Source organism: Myotis daubentonii, chromosome 5 (assembly GCF_963259705.1).
Source record: "Myotis daubentonii chromosome 5, mMyoDau2.1, whole genome shotgun sequence".
Lineage (NCBI taxonomy): Eukaryota > Metazoa > Chordata > Mammalia > Chiroptera > Vespertilionidae > Myotis > Myotis daubentonii.
The window spans coordinates 90,974,605-90,989,973 of NC_081844.1; the positions used below are offsets into that span (position 1 = coordinate 90,974,605).

Genomic DNA, 15,369 nt, shown 5'->3' on the forward strand with positions numbered 1-15,369 from the left:
CCACTAGCCAAGGTCTTGCTCGGTGGTGTGCTGGTAAATGCTTCACAGCTGGCTCTCTGGGAGGGAAAAAAGCCCTGCTTTGTAGCATCTGCCCGTGGCCGTGGCGCAGGGACTCCCACCATGGCTGGTTTTAAGCTACTGGAGTGATGTCACTGACTGCACAGTTGGGAAGTGAGTCACGCAGTTGGCGGACGGGTCAGTTCGGCGGCCCCAGCACACGGCTGGGTCACTCTGCCGGGTGAGCAGGAGGCGCTCCTGAGTGGAAGGCAGACACGGTTAGCTGTGTTCTGAATTTTAGCCATAGACCCCTCTCCCCAATGAGAATTCGAGAACCCCAATATACCCAACAGATACAAAGCAGTCTGTTATCAGCAGAGGTTTATGTTATAAACTTAAATCTGAATATCTTGCTCCTGTTCAAATTGGGCATGGCCAGTCTGACCCCCAGGGTGAGGGGAGAGGGACTTGTGAGGGGGCAGGAGGTGGCATGAGGAGCAGCCTCTTCTCAAAGCCAGGAGCCTGTGCCCCGGCCCACCTCTGACCCTCGCTGCTCAGGTGACCTGGGGCCAGCCCCTGCCCCTGCCCCTCTGGGCCTCCGTTTTCTTATGTGCCCGGAAGGAGATGGGACTGCAAGCGGGACCCCAGGGACATGGTTTCCCAGGCTGACTTTGACCCCACCACACCTCCTGCCCGACCCCAGCCAGCCTTGACCCCGTATTTATATCCATGACTTCAGTCTCTCCGGTTCCGCTGAGGCTGGCTCCCTGGCCCACGTATTTATGAACCCAGCAGGGCAGAAATAGATGTGACGTGCAGGGGATTTGGCGGATTTTGTGAGCAGGCTGGATTCAGGGCATCCATTTGGAACGGGCTCAAGCCCGCCTGCATGCTGGGTGCTGGGAGGCAGGGGCAATCCAGAGCAGAAGGGCACTGAGGGGCCCCACGCCCAGAGCTACAATTGTGTGGTTGGTGGTCACCGAGACCCAGGAGTGGAGGATGTGGCCAAGGTCACGGAGGGCAGGGCAGAGCCGGGGCCAAAATGAAGGACTCTTTGGGCTGTGCAAAATGGCCGCTCCTCCGGCCTCCGAGAACCCCCCAGTGTCCGCCCCAGCTTTCCGTCCCGGCTGGGTTGTTTTCCTGCTCAGGGACCAGGGGCAGAGATTATCGTCCGTGAGCCTCCACTTCCCCATCTGTTAAATGGGAATAGTAGGAGGCGCCTGCCTCATGGGGTCATTTGGGGGAATAAACATGATGGATCGTTGCGGAGCCCTGCACATAATCCATGTTTACTAAGCAGCCTCTTGTTCTGATTATATCCTCAGTCACCCCTTAACTGAAAGGACAATTATAACAACCAAACTGCATGCTTTTGAGCACTTACACGGTTAATTTATTTGACCTTCACAACAACTATATGGTATTATTATTATCATCCTCCAACTCATTGTATGGTATGTGTTTTACATTGAGGAGTCACTCTATGGAGTTTATTTCCAAGTAAGAAACTTGAAAAAGAAGGTTCTCAAAGAAATAATGCCAATATGTGAGATCCTATTTTTATATACCGGGTCATAAAGAATACTGTATTAAATGGTAGCCATGTTCCTAGTGAAACATGAAGGTTCTAAAATGGTGAGCAATTGAATACTCAGAATGTTAGCATCAGAATTCTTTCTCCCAGGCTCCGCCAGGCGAGTTCGCCACCTAACGTTGACTTTATGTGCTTATAGTTGCATATGAGAATTTAACATAATAATGAACTTGAAATACACGTGCCATACAAAATGAGGGGTCAAGGCTTTTTATGTTAATACCACTGTTTTCTCTGTCCTGATGACACGCTGCACGCCTCGGTCCCCTTTCCTGCCTAATGATTTTCCCATTGCACTTATCACCGTCTGACATGCTTTCTTATTTATTTATTATCTGTCTACCCCAACTAACATGCGAGCTTCACGTGGGCAGGGTTGTTTTCTCTTTTGTTCGCTGGGTACCGCCAGCACTTAAAATAGCGGGTGGCACATAGGCGTTCCATAGTGACTCCGTGTTGAATGAATGAATGTGAATGACTGAGTCTGAATCCCCATGCTACCAAGAAGGCAACTAAAATTCAGTGAGATGGGTGACTGGTCCAAAGCTCCCCAGCTACCCTGAGGCTAAGCTGAGGCCTGGCTCACAGCTCCCCTGAGACCACCCAGCGCCCCAGCTTGGGGAGTTCTTCCAGCTTCTCACAGCTACCTCCGGCCCTGGACTGGTTTCCTGATGCCTCCGGAGCTCCCTCCAGCTGCCCGTGAGGCCCGACCAACCCTGGCCCCTTCTGCCCCAGGAGGGGGGCGGGAGCAGAGGAGAGGAGCGAAGTGGGGAGGGAGGAGCAGAGGAGAGAGCAGGCTGGGCCGCCTGGGCAGTGTTGGCTGGAGGCTGAGGCAGGAAGGAAGGAGGCCAGGATTGGTCAGCGTGTCCTGCGACGGGAAGGAGGGTGGGTGATGTGGGGTCGCACTTGCACGTCCTCTGGAACGGATTCTGGGAAGTGCTGGGACAGGGCGGGTCCAAGAGGATTCCATCTTGGTTACTGTCAGTCCCACCAACCCCTCTGCCCAAGGCCTTTTTCAGCTGGGGAGACAGGCCCAGGGAAAGGAAGTGACTCTTCTAAGAACACGTCGCAAGGACACAGATGCCAGGCTTCCTCGTGCTCGCCAGCCTGGAGGTCGGAGGAGCCTGGGATGCCCCCTTTAGAGGCGGGGAGAAGAGGCCCACTTGGCTCCCTCCCTCCTTGGGGGAGAAACACTAAGGCAGGAACATACTCTTTGCTCAGATTCTTGGGGGCAACGGAAGCTCTCTGCCTAGTGGCAGGGAAAACTCAGCTCTGGACAGGCCAGACCCGACTCCCCACCCAGTCCTGATGCCTGGAGTGGGGTGGGGAGTCGTGGGGCCGGTAGGGGCACCTTGAGCCACCTGGACCCGTTCTGAGTTACCTTTTCCCCCAGGGTGACTCCCCAGGTATATGTACAGTGAATGTCTCAGCCACACCACATTCATTATTCCACTTGATAAAGATTTATTGGAAGGCAGCTATGCTCACCACTATACCACCAACGCAACCTGATAAAGATTTATTGAGTGACTACTATGTGCCAGGCAATGTACCAGGCATTGGAAATAGTTTCTTCCCTCTCTTCCTCCCATCCTCCTAGCCTCCTTTCCTTCCTGCTCATTCATTCATTCATTCATTCATTCACTCATTCAGTAACTACTAAAACCATTGAGGCAGCACAGCTTTATGGGCGGCAGCGATATTTGGAGCTAGACTATCAGGATATGAACCCTGACTCAGTCACTTACTGGCCGTGTGAACTTGGCAAGTCACGTAAGCTTGATTTCCTATCTGTAAAATGGTGATAATAATAGCACCTTCCTTGTAGGGTTATGATGAGGATCGAATGATGCCGGCTAAGTGTCTGGAATAGCACCTGACATAGTAAACACTTCACAAACATTAGCTATTATCATTGTTATGATGTGCCTGGCACGGTGCCAGGCACGGAGGAAATTGCTGTCAAGCACTCCCTCACGGGGATCCTGCATGTCTCAGTCCGCCTCTTTCCACCCTGGTCTTCCTCCTCCGGCCCCTCAGCCCGGCCTCCGGTCCTGGGGACTCTTCTTGGGCTCATGGAAGCTCAGGGGGGCAAGAAGGGGAAACTGATGGCTCAGGGGAGCAGGGCTGTGAGGAGCTGGAGCATGTGTCTGGGCTCCTGGGTTCAGGCCTGCTGTGCAATGGGGGTGACCCCTTCCATGCCTGAGATGAGGACAGTGGGTTGGCTGGGCTCTGTCCTCCCTGCCTGCCGAGACTTGGCGTCTAGAGCCTGTGGCCAGATGAGAGACGTGGATTTGGGGGAGCTGGCATCAGAGGACCCCCCTCTCATTTCTGTTGAGGCTAGAGTAGACCCGCTGTGGCCCACTGTGAAATGTGCCCACGGGGACCGGTGTGCTGTGCGTGAGCTTGCAACTGCAGGGGCTGTGGCGGTCCCAGAGCCAGTCTGCAGCCGCTGAGAGCAATGGGCCCTGCGCTACACTCACCATCCGTGTGACTCTGGATACGGAATTGCTTTTCCATGCCTCTGTTTCCCCATCTGTAGACAGCACTCACATGTCCACCCCACCAGCACTAGCAAGTGGCAGCAGTCCAGCCGGTGTGGCTCAGTGGTTGAGCATCGACCTATGAACCAGGAGGTCATGGTTGGATTCCTGGTCAGAGCACATGCCCGGGTTGCAGGCTCGATCCCCAGTCCGGGGTTGGGGGGCGGGGTGCAGGAGGCAGCCGCTCAATAATTCTCTCCCATCATTGATGTTTCTATTTCTCTCTCTCCCTCTCCCTTCCTCTCTGAAATCAATAAAAATATATTAAAAGAACGGAGGAAAATGGCAGCTGCCATTGTAGTTATGGGTCCCAACCTCCCTCCCTCCACCTTGCCTGGGGCTCTGGAGCAGGGTGGGTGTTCCAGGTCTCAGGCCCACATGGGGCCTGCCCAGGCCCCCGGCTGGGTTGGGAGCCCTCCTCCTGGGAAGGGAGACTTGCTTTGGAGTGCTCCTGCCAACCCCTCCCTCCAGGCTTGGCAATGTGAAGACAACGCTGGCCAAAAATATTTGTGTGGGTGGCGGAAAGTTAACTTTTCCGCCTCTCTCTTCTTTCCTGGAAACCGTGGCCACTGTCAAATACAGCAAAACAGAAGCAGGGATAGAGCGAGGAGAGGCCCCTGTGGGGCGTCCGAAGGAACCCGGCCCCCCTTGCCCACTCCTCCTGCCTCCAGCCATCTGGCCCTATGGTGGTGTGGGCGGCGGGTGGGGGCTCCAAGTGCTTAGAATCATGGCATCCTGCGATGCCAGGGCTAGACAGACACCCCCTCCCCAACATCCTTTGTCCCAACCCCACCATTGTGCCTTTGAGCAAAATGACTCCAGAAGGCACCTGCCCAAGGTCACACAGCCAGTTAGGGCTCTTCAGAATTCTACTGGCCTTTTATGAGATTTTTAAGATTCTTTAAACTTCTAATGGCAGAAATCTGGCAGCAGCTGATGCGTGAGAACGAATTTGGAGAAGAACAAGGCCCTGGAGCTCTCTCTGCTGTGTCTCCGGGCCCACATCGCGGCCAGGTGTCAGAGCTGGGGTCAGATCTTGTTGCTCTGTGACTTGGGCGAGAAGTCACTTTGCCCATCTGAGCCTCAGTTTCCTCACCTCTGCAAGGGGATAATAGTAACCGTCCCTCCCTCGGGGTTGTTGTAAGGGTTTACTTCGATTGCCTCGATCAGCGGTTCTCAACCTGTGGGTTGCGATCCCTTTGGTGGTCGAACGACCCTTTCACAGGGGTCACCTAAGACCATCCTGCATATCAGATATTTACATTACGATTCATAACAGTAGCAACGTTACAGTTATGAAGTAGCAACGAAAATAATTTTACGGTTGGGTCACAACATGAGGAACTGTATTTAAAGGGCCAGAAGGTTGAGAACCACTGGCCTAGGTGAAGAGCCCCGCACCCAACAGGTGTTCAATCTTGTGAGCACCCATTCCTCTCTCGACAGAGGCTGGCTTCGTGGCGCTGACGTCTCTGTCAGCGAGGCAGCTGTAACAGGTGCCCGTTATCTTTCTGATCCCGATACTTGTTTGCCTTCCCCGGTTTGGCATTGATTTTCCCCAGGGCCTGGTAATGTGCTTACCTTTCCTCTTGCCTACCACACTCTCCCTGGCGCAGCTCCAACCAGAAGCGGAGGCCCTGACCCAGCCTGCTGGGGTGGGGGTGCGGGTGCCTAGGGACCGAGGCCTGGCCTCCAGGGCAAGTACCACAGCAGCTGAGGTCAGTCCAGGCCCTGAGGTCACCAATGTGCACAGACTTTCACAATTCTCAGGACTCTCCCTGCCCCTGGGGCAGCCAGGGTGTGTGTAGGGTTCTCCTCTCCCTGTTTGCAAAGGGCGAGATTCAGATGTTCGCACTCGCGGAGTTCACACGGCTAAGAAGTGGTGGAATCAAGATCTGTTAACCGAGATCCGCAAATTCCAAGCTTTCCTCCACGGGCCCGGTCTTAGGTCTCCCTGCCCATCTTGGAGCATCTTGTTCACCTCCACTCCGTGCCTCCACAAATGACTTGCAAACCTTCGTCTCCAGCCTGGAACTCCCCCTGCTCTCCAGGCCCCGTGTGGCGTGACTGCGCTCATCTCCCCCAGAAATCCCAAATCGAATGCATCTCCCTGCTCCCCTGAACACCTGCTCCTCGGCTCCTTCCCGTTTATTCCTGATCTCTATTGATGAAAATCACGACACCACACTGTCAGCAGAGCTGCATCCTAGGCTCCTCCCCCTTCCTCCACACCCACACTCCATCTGCCTCCCAGCCTGGCCAATTCTTCCACCCAAGTTTCTCTCCCATCCATTCCCCCCTCGCATCCCTATAGGCAGCCTCCATCCCCTCTCTCCTGTGTAATCATCATAGTTAACATTTCGAAATCATCGTGCTGTTATTATGATTCCCTATTATCACCCACAGCTCCCACCACCACCGGATTTTAAGGCTTCATGAGCCAGACTACCATATCTTTTCTATCTCCACAGTATCCCCCAGACCTTTTATAGTGTCTGAAATGTGATAGGAACTCAAGAAATCTTTTGTGGGATGAAGAACTAGCCAACATGTATTAAGTTGCATCTCAGAAACTGTGCTAAGTCCTCCGCATGCATTTTCTCACTTAATATTTTTTTAAATATATTTTTATTGATTTCAGAGAGGAAGGAAGAGGGACCAAGATAGAAACATCAATGATGAGAGAGAATCATTGATCGGCTGCCTCTTGCATGCCCCCCTACTGGGGATAGAACTCGCAACCCGAGCATGTGCCCTGACTGGGAATCGAATCGTGACCTCCTGGTTCATAGGTCGATGCTCAACCACTGAGCCACACGGGCTGGGCTCACTTAATCTTTCATGCAACACTATGTTGGAGATATGATAGTTCCCATTTTACAGATGGGGAAGCTGAGGCTCAGAGAGGTCAAGTGACTTGCTGCCCATCATGTGAGCAAGTGGCAGAGCTGGGGTTCCAGCCGAAAGCCTGTCATGTAAGCACATCACTGCACCATCTCCCTTGGTGCACAGCCTTCTCAGGGGTCCCTGTCCCCAGCCTTGCGCCCTCTGTCCACCGTTTCTGTGATTCCTGTGGCATAGGTACCTTTGATGGACATGAGAGAATTCTTTCTCGGGGGTGCCCAGCTAAGTATTGTTAAATAACTAGATATTTATTTAATATGTATGGGGGGAATGACTTAGCCCAACATACTTGTGGTTTTCCTGCAATGATTGCTTAAGTCCAAAGTAATAGAAGTTATATAAAGTTGATTTACAGAAAAACATTAAGCAAATAAAGTGTCAAATGGCAGAAGGATATGGCAACAAGTGGGGATGTGGAGTGCCTGGAGCTTGGCACTTTCCCATGGACGTGTGTGGGAGCTGGACCCCCAGCCAGTTCTCAGGGCGACCTAGGGGGGCAGTCTCACGAACTCAGCCGGAGCGACCAGCGAGTGCCTCATGTGCTGTTTCCTCTCTCCCTGCGCAGCTAGATCATCTTGAAGTGGGGGCCTCCCTGACCAGAGACGGGTTAAGAAGGAGAGCTTGGGGCCCACCACCCACCCAGCCCAGGAAGGCCGGCAGTGGGACCCGCCTAGCTCGGTGCGTGGCCGGAGGAAGTTAAAGCTGCAGAGGAGGCCGGAGAGGCGCTCCCACAGGTGGCCTGCATCACTGCGGAGGCGGCGCCATGCTGGGCCCCCACCTGCCACCCCCACCCCTCGGACCCAGCGAAAGCCGGCCTGCCCCCTGCGCCTTCCGGATCCCGGATGGGAGCTACAGGTGCCTGGCCTTGGAGGCTGAGGAGAGCGGTGGCGAGGAGAGCCTTCAGGGAGAGGCAGGGCTCGCGGACTTGGAGGAGGACAGGGTGGCCAGCAGGCATGGGGACAACTCCATCTACAGAGCCGCCCCAGGGGCACCGGAGCTGCCCAAGGCCCTGGGCCTTCAGCCGCCCAGCTTCTCCAGGGAGGCACACAGGGACCCCCAGCAGGACGACAGGGCCAGCCAGGACTGGGACGTGGTGAAGGCCCGGCAAGTGATGACAGCCAGCCCCAGCCCTGGGCCCAGGATTCCCCAGAAACCAGGTAAGCTCAGGTCCTGTTTCCCCTGGACTTAACACAGGGGCTCCTGACCATATTTCCCATGAGGCATTACAGCCCATCACAGGCCCACGGGCACGCCCAGATGGACGGCTGTGGAGACCACGGGGAGGCTGTGAGCTGCGTGCAACTCCAGCTGTCCCACATCTAGGGCCATCTCTCTGCTAAAGGGGGCCCGCAAAAAGGCGGTGAGGGAAAGCTGTGCTAGCGCGCTTGGTTGAAAACCTTTGTCTGCCCTTTAGTCGTTGGTGCTAACAAATGACTGGAGAGTGTGAACAGCGGGTGGGGCGGGACTGCCTGGTTGAAGGTATTGAGTGCCGGCTACCCAAGGGTGCTGGGGACCCAGCACTGGGCAAAACAGGTGTGGTTGCTGCCCCTCACGGAGCTTATGAGGTGGAGACTGAAGACTGATCTAGTCTGACCTCCTAATCTTAGGGGGGGGGGTGGGGGAGGGGGCGGGGGACAACTGAGGCCCAGAGCGAGGAAGCTAAGGACCAGGTCACTCAGCCTGTCGGTGGCCGAGCCGGACGCACACTCCTCACCCAGGCCTCGTTGTCCCTCCGGTAGAGAGGACAGAGGCAGCACCCACATCACCTGGGCTGTGGTGAGGACCCAACCACAGGGGTGGGGGAGAGGTCCGTGCGAGCTGCCCGCACAGAAGGAAGGAAGGCAGGAAGGGCGATAACAGGCGGCAGGCATCCTCAGAGCAGGGCGGGTCAGGGAAATCGACACTGAATCACCTCCACCGCCCGCTGGCCCATGGAAACGCTGAAGTGGGTCCAGATGGGGAGGACGTAAACTGGGCCGTGCTCGCTCAGGCCCAGGAGGGCTTGTGCGTCAGAAAACTGAAAGAACACTTCATTTCTCTGCGGGCGTTGCTGACGCCCCGGTTGGCATCTCACCAGCCATCCTGCCCACTCTTTTTTCTGAAATAATTCTTTCCGGGCTCTGATCACCCACCCCCATGGCCACCCCCCACCACCTCCCACACTTGGGTCCACAGCGAGGGGCTGTCAATGCATCTGGGCAGGAAGGAGGAGGGCCCCGCAGCCTTGAACTTGCCGGTGGGCCCTCACACCAGCGTCAGCCCACATTCAGTCCCCTGGAGCCTGCAAGCCCGGGACTTGCTTCCTTCCCTCTCACAGACCAGGGCTGGGGGCCAGGAGACACGGGTGCTGGTTCTGGGACCGACTAGCCAAACCCCAGCCAATCCCTGCCCCTGGGTGAGCCTCGGTTTCTTCATCTGTGAAAGTGAGTAAAAATATGAGCCCTATCTACTTCATAGAGCTGTTGTGAGCTACAGTGATCTTAGATGGGGCAAGGTTCTAGAAATGTTAGAGTAACCTAGAAAAGCATGTAAAGATGTTAATCGTTAAAATGCCCATCATCTGCTCAGCAATACGACAGCCATTATTTGTTAAGCCCTCTGTGCCAGGCCCACGGCGCTAAGAGCTTTACACATGTCATTTCATTTCTTCTCATACGGATCCCAGGAGGGACATTCTGTTATTCTCTCCCATACACACATGAGAAGACTGAGGATCAGAGAACATATGTGGTTTGTCCTAGATTCATGGCTAGCAAGCCGCTAAGCCATGATCCAATCACAGCTTTTTTTTTTTTTTTTTTTTTTTTTTTAATAAGGGGCTTTGGCCGTGGCCACCACTGTATTCTGGATTTATAAGGGACAAGTGTGGTCTGCTGACACCTGGAGTGGAAGAGACCATAGAAGGAGAAGGGAGAAGAAGGGACTATATTAATGAATCCTGGAGCTTGGCACTTTCCCATGGACGTGTGTGGGACCTGGACCCCCAGCCAGTTCTCAGGGCAACCTAAGGGGACAGGTCTCACAAACTCAGCCGGAGCGGCCAGTGAGCTGCCTCATGTGCTGTTTCCTCTCTTCCTGCGCAGATAGATCGTCTTCTCGTATGGAGCTAGATCTTTAGTGTCTCCTTCTCATTGATCTCACTACAGCCTCTCAGGGCACGAATGTACGAATGTTCCCATTGTACAGGCGAGGCAACTGAGGCTCGGAGACTGAGGTCCTCTGCTCAAGGTCACCAAATCCGTGTTGGAGCTGAGACCAAGAGCGTGCTCTTGCCTCACAGTCTAGTTCATTCCTCTCTTAAACACCCAGCCAGATGGTCCTCCAGTTCTGCCCTGAACATTTCTAGAGACAGGAGGCAGAGTAACCTCAGGAGGATGGAATGGCAGGGAAGACTTCTCAGAGGTGGAGGCAGGAAGGGGGCTGGCTCTTGCAGGAGAGTAGAAATTGGGTGCTCTGGGGCCAGAGCCACACTGGCCTTCTGCTCCCTTGGGGAGGGGAGTGGTCAGAGTCCCTCCTCTCTGCCCGGAGAGCCGGAGGGAAGAGGCCAATGGAGCTGCCAGGTTATTAGTGGATTAGGGCTTCCTTTTAAAGCTTCCTCCCGTCCCCCTAGAGGACTGTAAGCATCTTCAGACAATCACACCCGTCCTTCCACAATTATAACTGCCTCTCTTGACAGCTTTAAGTATGGGTCATGACATCTTCTGCCTCGGGTACCCTCCACTTGGATGGGTGGGTACCAGTGCCATTGCTCTAAGGCCTGAGGACCAGCTGAGCAGGGCAGAATGGGGTCCTTGGCCGGCTGGAGACTCAGGGGGTACAGACAGATGAGGTGGGCAGCAGTTCAAGTTCCCCGCCACCAGCTGCAGCCAACTGGGGAGAATATATGAGGGAAGGAAAGTGTCTCATTATTAGGCCTCAGCCCGCACTCCTTAGTCCACAGCTCACCAAGAGAGCCCCATGAGGCCCAGAGAATGTCCTCCCTGCAAAGTCTCAGCTGGTCATAACAGGAAGGACTCATTGAGATCACTGTGGAGACTCTGAAGCCCAGAGATGGCAATCAACTTGTTCAAAGTCACACAGTAAGTCGGTGGCAAAGCTAGAGCTAGAACCCAGGGCTTCCTCCTCCCAGCTCAGCCGCCAGGCTCTGTGCTAAATGCTTTGCATGGGTGACTTCATTTCATCCTCTAATTAACCCTAGAAAATTCATACTTTTTTTTTTTTTATCTGTTTCACAGATGAGGAAACCAAGGCAAAACGAGTGTATGGCTTACTTCATTTCATCCTCTAAATAACCCTAAGAAGTTCATACGTTTCTTATTTCTGCTTCATAGATAAGGAAACTAAGGCCAAGTCTCAGGCCTGAGGCTGGAGGAGCTAAGAGTTGAACCCTGGGAGGTGTGGTCCATGCTTTACACTACCCTCTGTACTGCCTTGTCTCCGTGGAGCTGAGGCGGCAGGCTGAGTTCTTCCACCCGCTGCGGCTGGGAAAAGGTTGCTCAGGCTCGGGGGTGGCAGGGGGTTCTGTGAAGCCATCTTGCTCCCCCGTGGAGACACTCAGGGAGGCATAGGATTCACACTGACCTCACTCGTGGCTTTGGGAAGGCGACTTCCCCTCCTCTCCAGGCCACTTGGTATTGGGGGTTTGGGGTATCTGGAGGGACACTGCCTGAGCCTCTGGGGTGGATCTGGGTTGTCAGATGAGCCCGGCCCCTGGCCATGTCTATCTAGAGGAGGCAGAGGAATCCGTGCCCATGATAAGAGCTGACGGTGGTCACTGGCCAAGGACATGGCCCCTGCTCCTCAGTCCTTGGGAGAGAGGGCAGTCAGAGAGGCAGGGCGCCACCCACTGCTCCTCCTACTCCCCAACTCTACAGGGACAGTAATAGGAGGGTGATGGTGTGGGAGCAGGGCTCACTGGCTCATGTATACCTCACATGTACACAAACACACACACAAACATGCATGTAAACATGCATAGTGTATACACATCATGTTATGCAAACGTGTGTATACTCATTTCTGCACACACATGCACACATGTGCACACGTGCATGCCCTCAGGCACCCACACACCCATGCATGGAGTATACATCCATAAACACCCTCCCACAACCCCCCCTGACCCATACATGCCTTTCACACGTATCAGATTTGCATACATAGCTATAGTGCCACCTGAAACATATAAGCACACAGATTCCCTCCCTTAGATACAGGTGAAATCATGGTCTTTCCTCCATTTTCTCTTGCTCACACACCTACACTTTGAAATCTCTCTTACATATGCACACATTTTCTTTTACAGGCATATCCACTCTTGCACGCCCACTGTCACACACCTACGTACAGAACGAACCACTTTCTGTCCTCCTTCCTTTCCCCATCTTTTTCTCTTTCATACCCACCCACACAGTAATCCTAGCCTTTCTCTCCTCTCTCTCTCACCCACACAGTTTGTTTCCTGGTTTCCCACAGGCTGGGCTGTAGCCACTTTCTTCGCACACACACTCACAGGGCAGGCAACACACCCTGCCTCGTGCCAATCTCCAGGGCCCCTCTGTGCCTCCCATCCCCACCTGGGGCAGGCCCAGCACAAGAGCTTCCACGGTGTTGGGGGGATTCTCTGTGACCCAGGAGGCAAAGCGCCAGGGAGGGCTTGTCATCTGTCACCTGACCAGCACTCTGAGCCCGCCCCCTGGGGCCAGGGAACGTCCCCAAACCAGGCCACCTGCAGCTCCGTGTTTGGGTACCCAGCAGCTCGATTCTGACTTCCTTTAGCAGAAATCTAAGCACAGAAAGAACTGGACATAAAAGACAAATGAAAGTGGAACCACCCTGGTTGAAGGGCTGGGGTACTTGGAACCCAGGGAAACTTCGGTGAAAACCCAGGCCAGCATCTTTCCACGTGTGGTTTTGTGTCAAAATTGTTGGGAGAGTGAAGGGTGCTTGCTCTCAGAGAGGCCTGTTTCCCAGCCCCCGTCGGACGTCTCCCCTTCCCTGGGCAGGGACACCAGAATGTGGGACTCTCGACTTTTAGCAGCATCCCATGTGATTCCCATCGCACTGACTGCTGCCTGCCGGGCTCTGCTGGGCTCAGTCCCAATGGAGTTTAGTTCAATGAAAAGATGGGGAACTGGAGCCCAAGAGGCACAGGGCTTTCCGGCCCTTGTTGCCGGCCCACTGGTTAAGTCAGGGGACAGCCCCAGGCTGCAGGGAGGTGGGGGGGGGGTTGACAGCCTCCCTCGGTTCTCATCTCCCTACGTTCTAGTCTAGTCACTGGGGCTGAGGGGAGGAGGTGGCTGCAGAGGGTCCTGCACCTGGTCTGAACGTGGGGGAGAGGGAGGCGGCGCTAGTTATGGGGAGAGAATCACAGACAGATTTAAGTGCGGGTGGGGGTATGGCGAGGACAGAGAAAAGGTGGAGACAGGTGGATGGGAAGTCTTGAAGAAACTAGTGGAACAGAAAGCAGAAGGGGTGACCTAGAGATGTGAACAGGAGGAGGAAACGGAGGCAGACAACCAGACGCAGAGAGTGAGGCAAAGGGGGAGGGAAAATGGAGAGATTGGGGGACCCGGGACCGGACCCCGTGGGGGTGGGGGTGGGGGAACGTCGCACCTCGGAGGGCGGGGCGGGCGGGCGGGCGGGCGAGGGGCGGCGCTAGGGCCCGGGGGAGCGGCCTGCAGGAGCGCGGCTCCCCGCCCGTCCAGCCCTCCGGCTCCGGTCCCGAGCCGCCCGCTAGTCGGTGGAGGTGGCTGCGGCGGCGGCGGCGGCGGCCGGGGAAGGGGCGCCCAGGCGGGAGGGGCGAGGGTCTCGGGGCGGGGCGGCCTGACGGACGCGGCCAGGTGCGCAGAGTGGAGGCGCCCGTGAGCCGGGGACGCGGAGGCTGGAGGTGAGTGAGGGGAGCCGGCTGGCAGGGGTGCGCGCACCCAGCGCACCTCGCCCTTCCCACCTGTGCGGTCGGGCGCCGCCCGGATGGAGGTGGCACCTCTCGGCTCCAGGCTCCCCAGCAGGGCGACCTGGCCAAGGGGCTGCTGCACTCGGGGCCTCAGTTTCCCCGTCTGCACGTGCGGCGGAGGGCGGGCCGGAGGATCTCCAGGCTCCGGAGCAGCTCCGGGAAGCCTCTCCCCGGGCAGCGTGGGCGCCCAGCCCTCCAGCCCCAGCCCGCGCCCCGGCCCCGGCCCCGGACCGGGCAGCCCCGGTCCCACGGGTGGGCCGCCGCCGGAGGTCTGCGCGCCCCAGCCGCTCGGGGAAGGCTGGACTCTGCCCGGGTTGACATGGGCGCCTGCGGGGCCGCGGAACGGCGTGTGCTCAGCCGCGGCCCCCCTTCCCGCGGGCGGGGCAGCTGGCGCGGGGTTCGGGCTGTGCGGGCGAGGCACGCAGGACTGAGTTGTCAGACGGCGGGGACCCCGACCCGATCCCCACCCGGGAAATCAGGGAAATCGAGGCCTATCCTGAGCTCCTAGGGGAGAGCGGGGACTGTCCTATGGCTCCACGTCTAATGCTCACAACATCACGACTCTTGCTCCATTTGCCACGTGAACACCGGGGCCCTCGCGGGGCCCCATTCAGGACCCTGACAAGACACCCCCACCCGCTGTGCTCGATGTCCAGGTTGTCCACAGGGACAGGAGTGAACAGGGAAGCAGCACCCGCCCCGCTCCCACCCTGTCCCGAGTGGCAGGTGGCACTGGAATGAACCCACTTGCTGTGTGATCTTGGGGCGAGACCCCTGCCCCCGCTGGCTCCCAGGGAGAGGGTGGGAAGGGGGTCCCAAGGGGACAACTGCAGTGCTGGTGGTGGCTGTAGGGGTGGTCGGAGCGTGCCCCACCCCTGCCGTGTTGCAGGGAGTAGGCTGAGACAGGATGCTGGCCAGAGGGACAAGGGGACGCTGGGGTGAGGGACTGGAGTCTTTACTGGTGCCAGCCTGCCTGTCACCAACCCGAGGCCTGGCCCCCATCCTGTGCTGGGACAGAGCCCCCCCACAAACTATGTACCGTGTACCTCAGGCAGTGGACTGGGCCCCCTTAGGGGAGTGAAGATGGCCTGCTGCTTGAGGCGGGTCCCCTGCCTCTGTCTCCATGTGAGATCTTGGGCTGGCTTGTCCTCTGGGCCTCAGTTTCCCCAATGAGGGGAATGGACTAGGATCACTTAGTTTGATGCTCAGAGAACTTCCCACCTGGCTCCCACTCACCACTTTTCAGGCCACCCCCCACTTTGTAGGCCCTAGGCCAGCCACCCCATCTCCCAAACTAGTACCCAAATTAAGCTGTGGTTGGAATCAGCATTTACATGGTTAAAATAAGCCTTTAACTCCTTCCCTCCCTTGTTAGC

At 56.3% G+C, this 15,369-nt stretch overlaps 1 protein-coding gene across 6 annotated transcripts in view; it reads left to right on the plus strand.

Moving 5' to 3' along the window:
- Window positions 1–15,369, plus strand: part of SYNPO (synaptopodin) — a 68,876-nt gene that overhangs the window by 21,436 nt on the left and 32,071 nt on the right. For 4 of the 6 annotated variants that reach the window (XM_059698950.1, XM_059698954.1, XM_059698952.1 and 1 more), the window contains one exon: window positions 7,604–8,195. In XM_059698950.1, coding sequence (XP_059554933.1) covers window positions 7,802–8,195 — 394 coding nt within the window. In that variant the 5' untranslated portion in view covers window positions 7,604–7,801. Of the gene's footprint in view, window positions 1–7,603; window positions 8,196–13,694; window positions 13,928–15,369 lie in introns of those variants that run through there. The other 2 variants (XM_059698953.1, XR_009453111.1) reach the window with 2 other exon arrangements.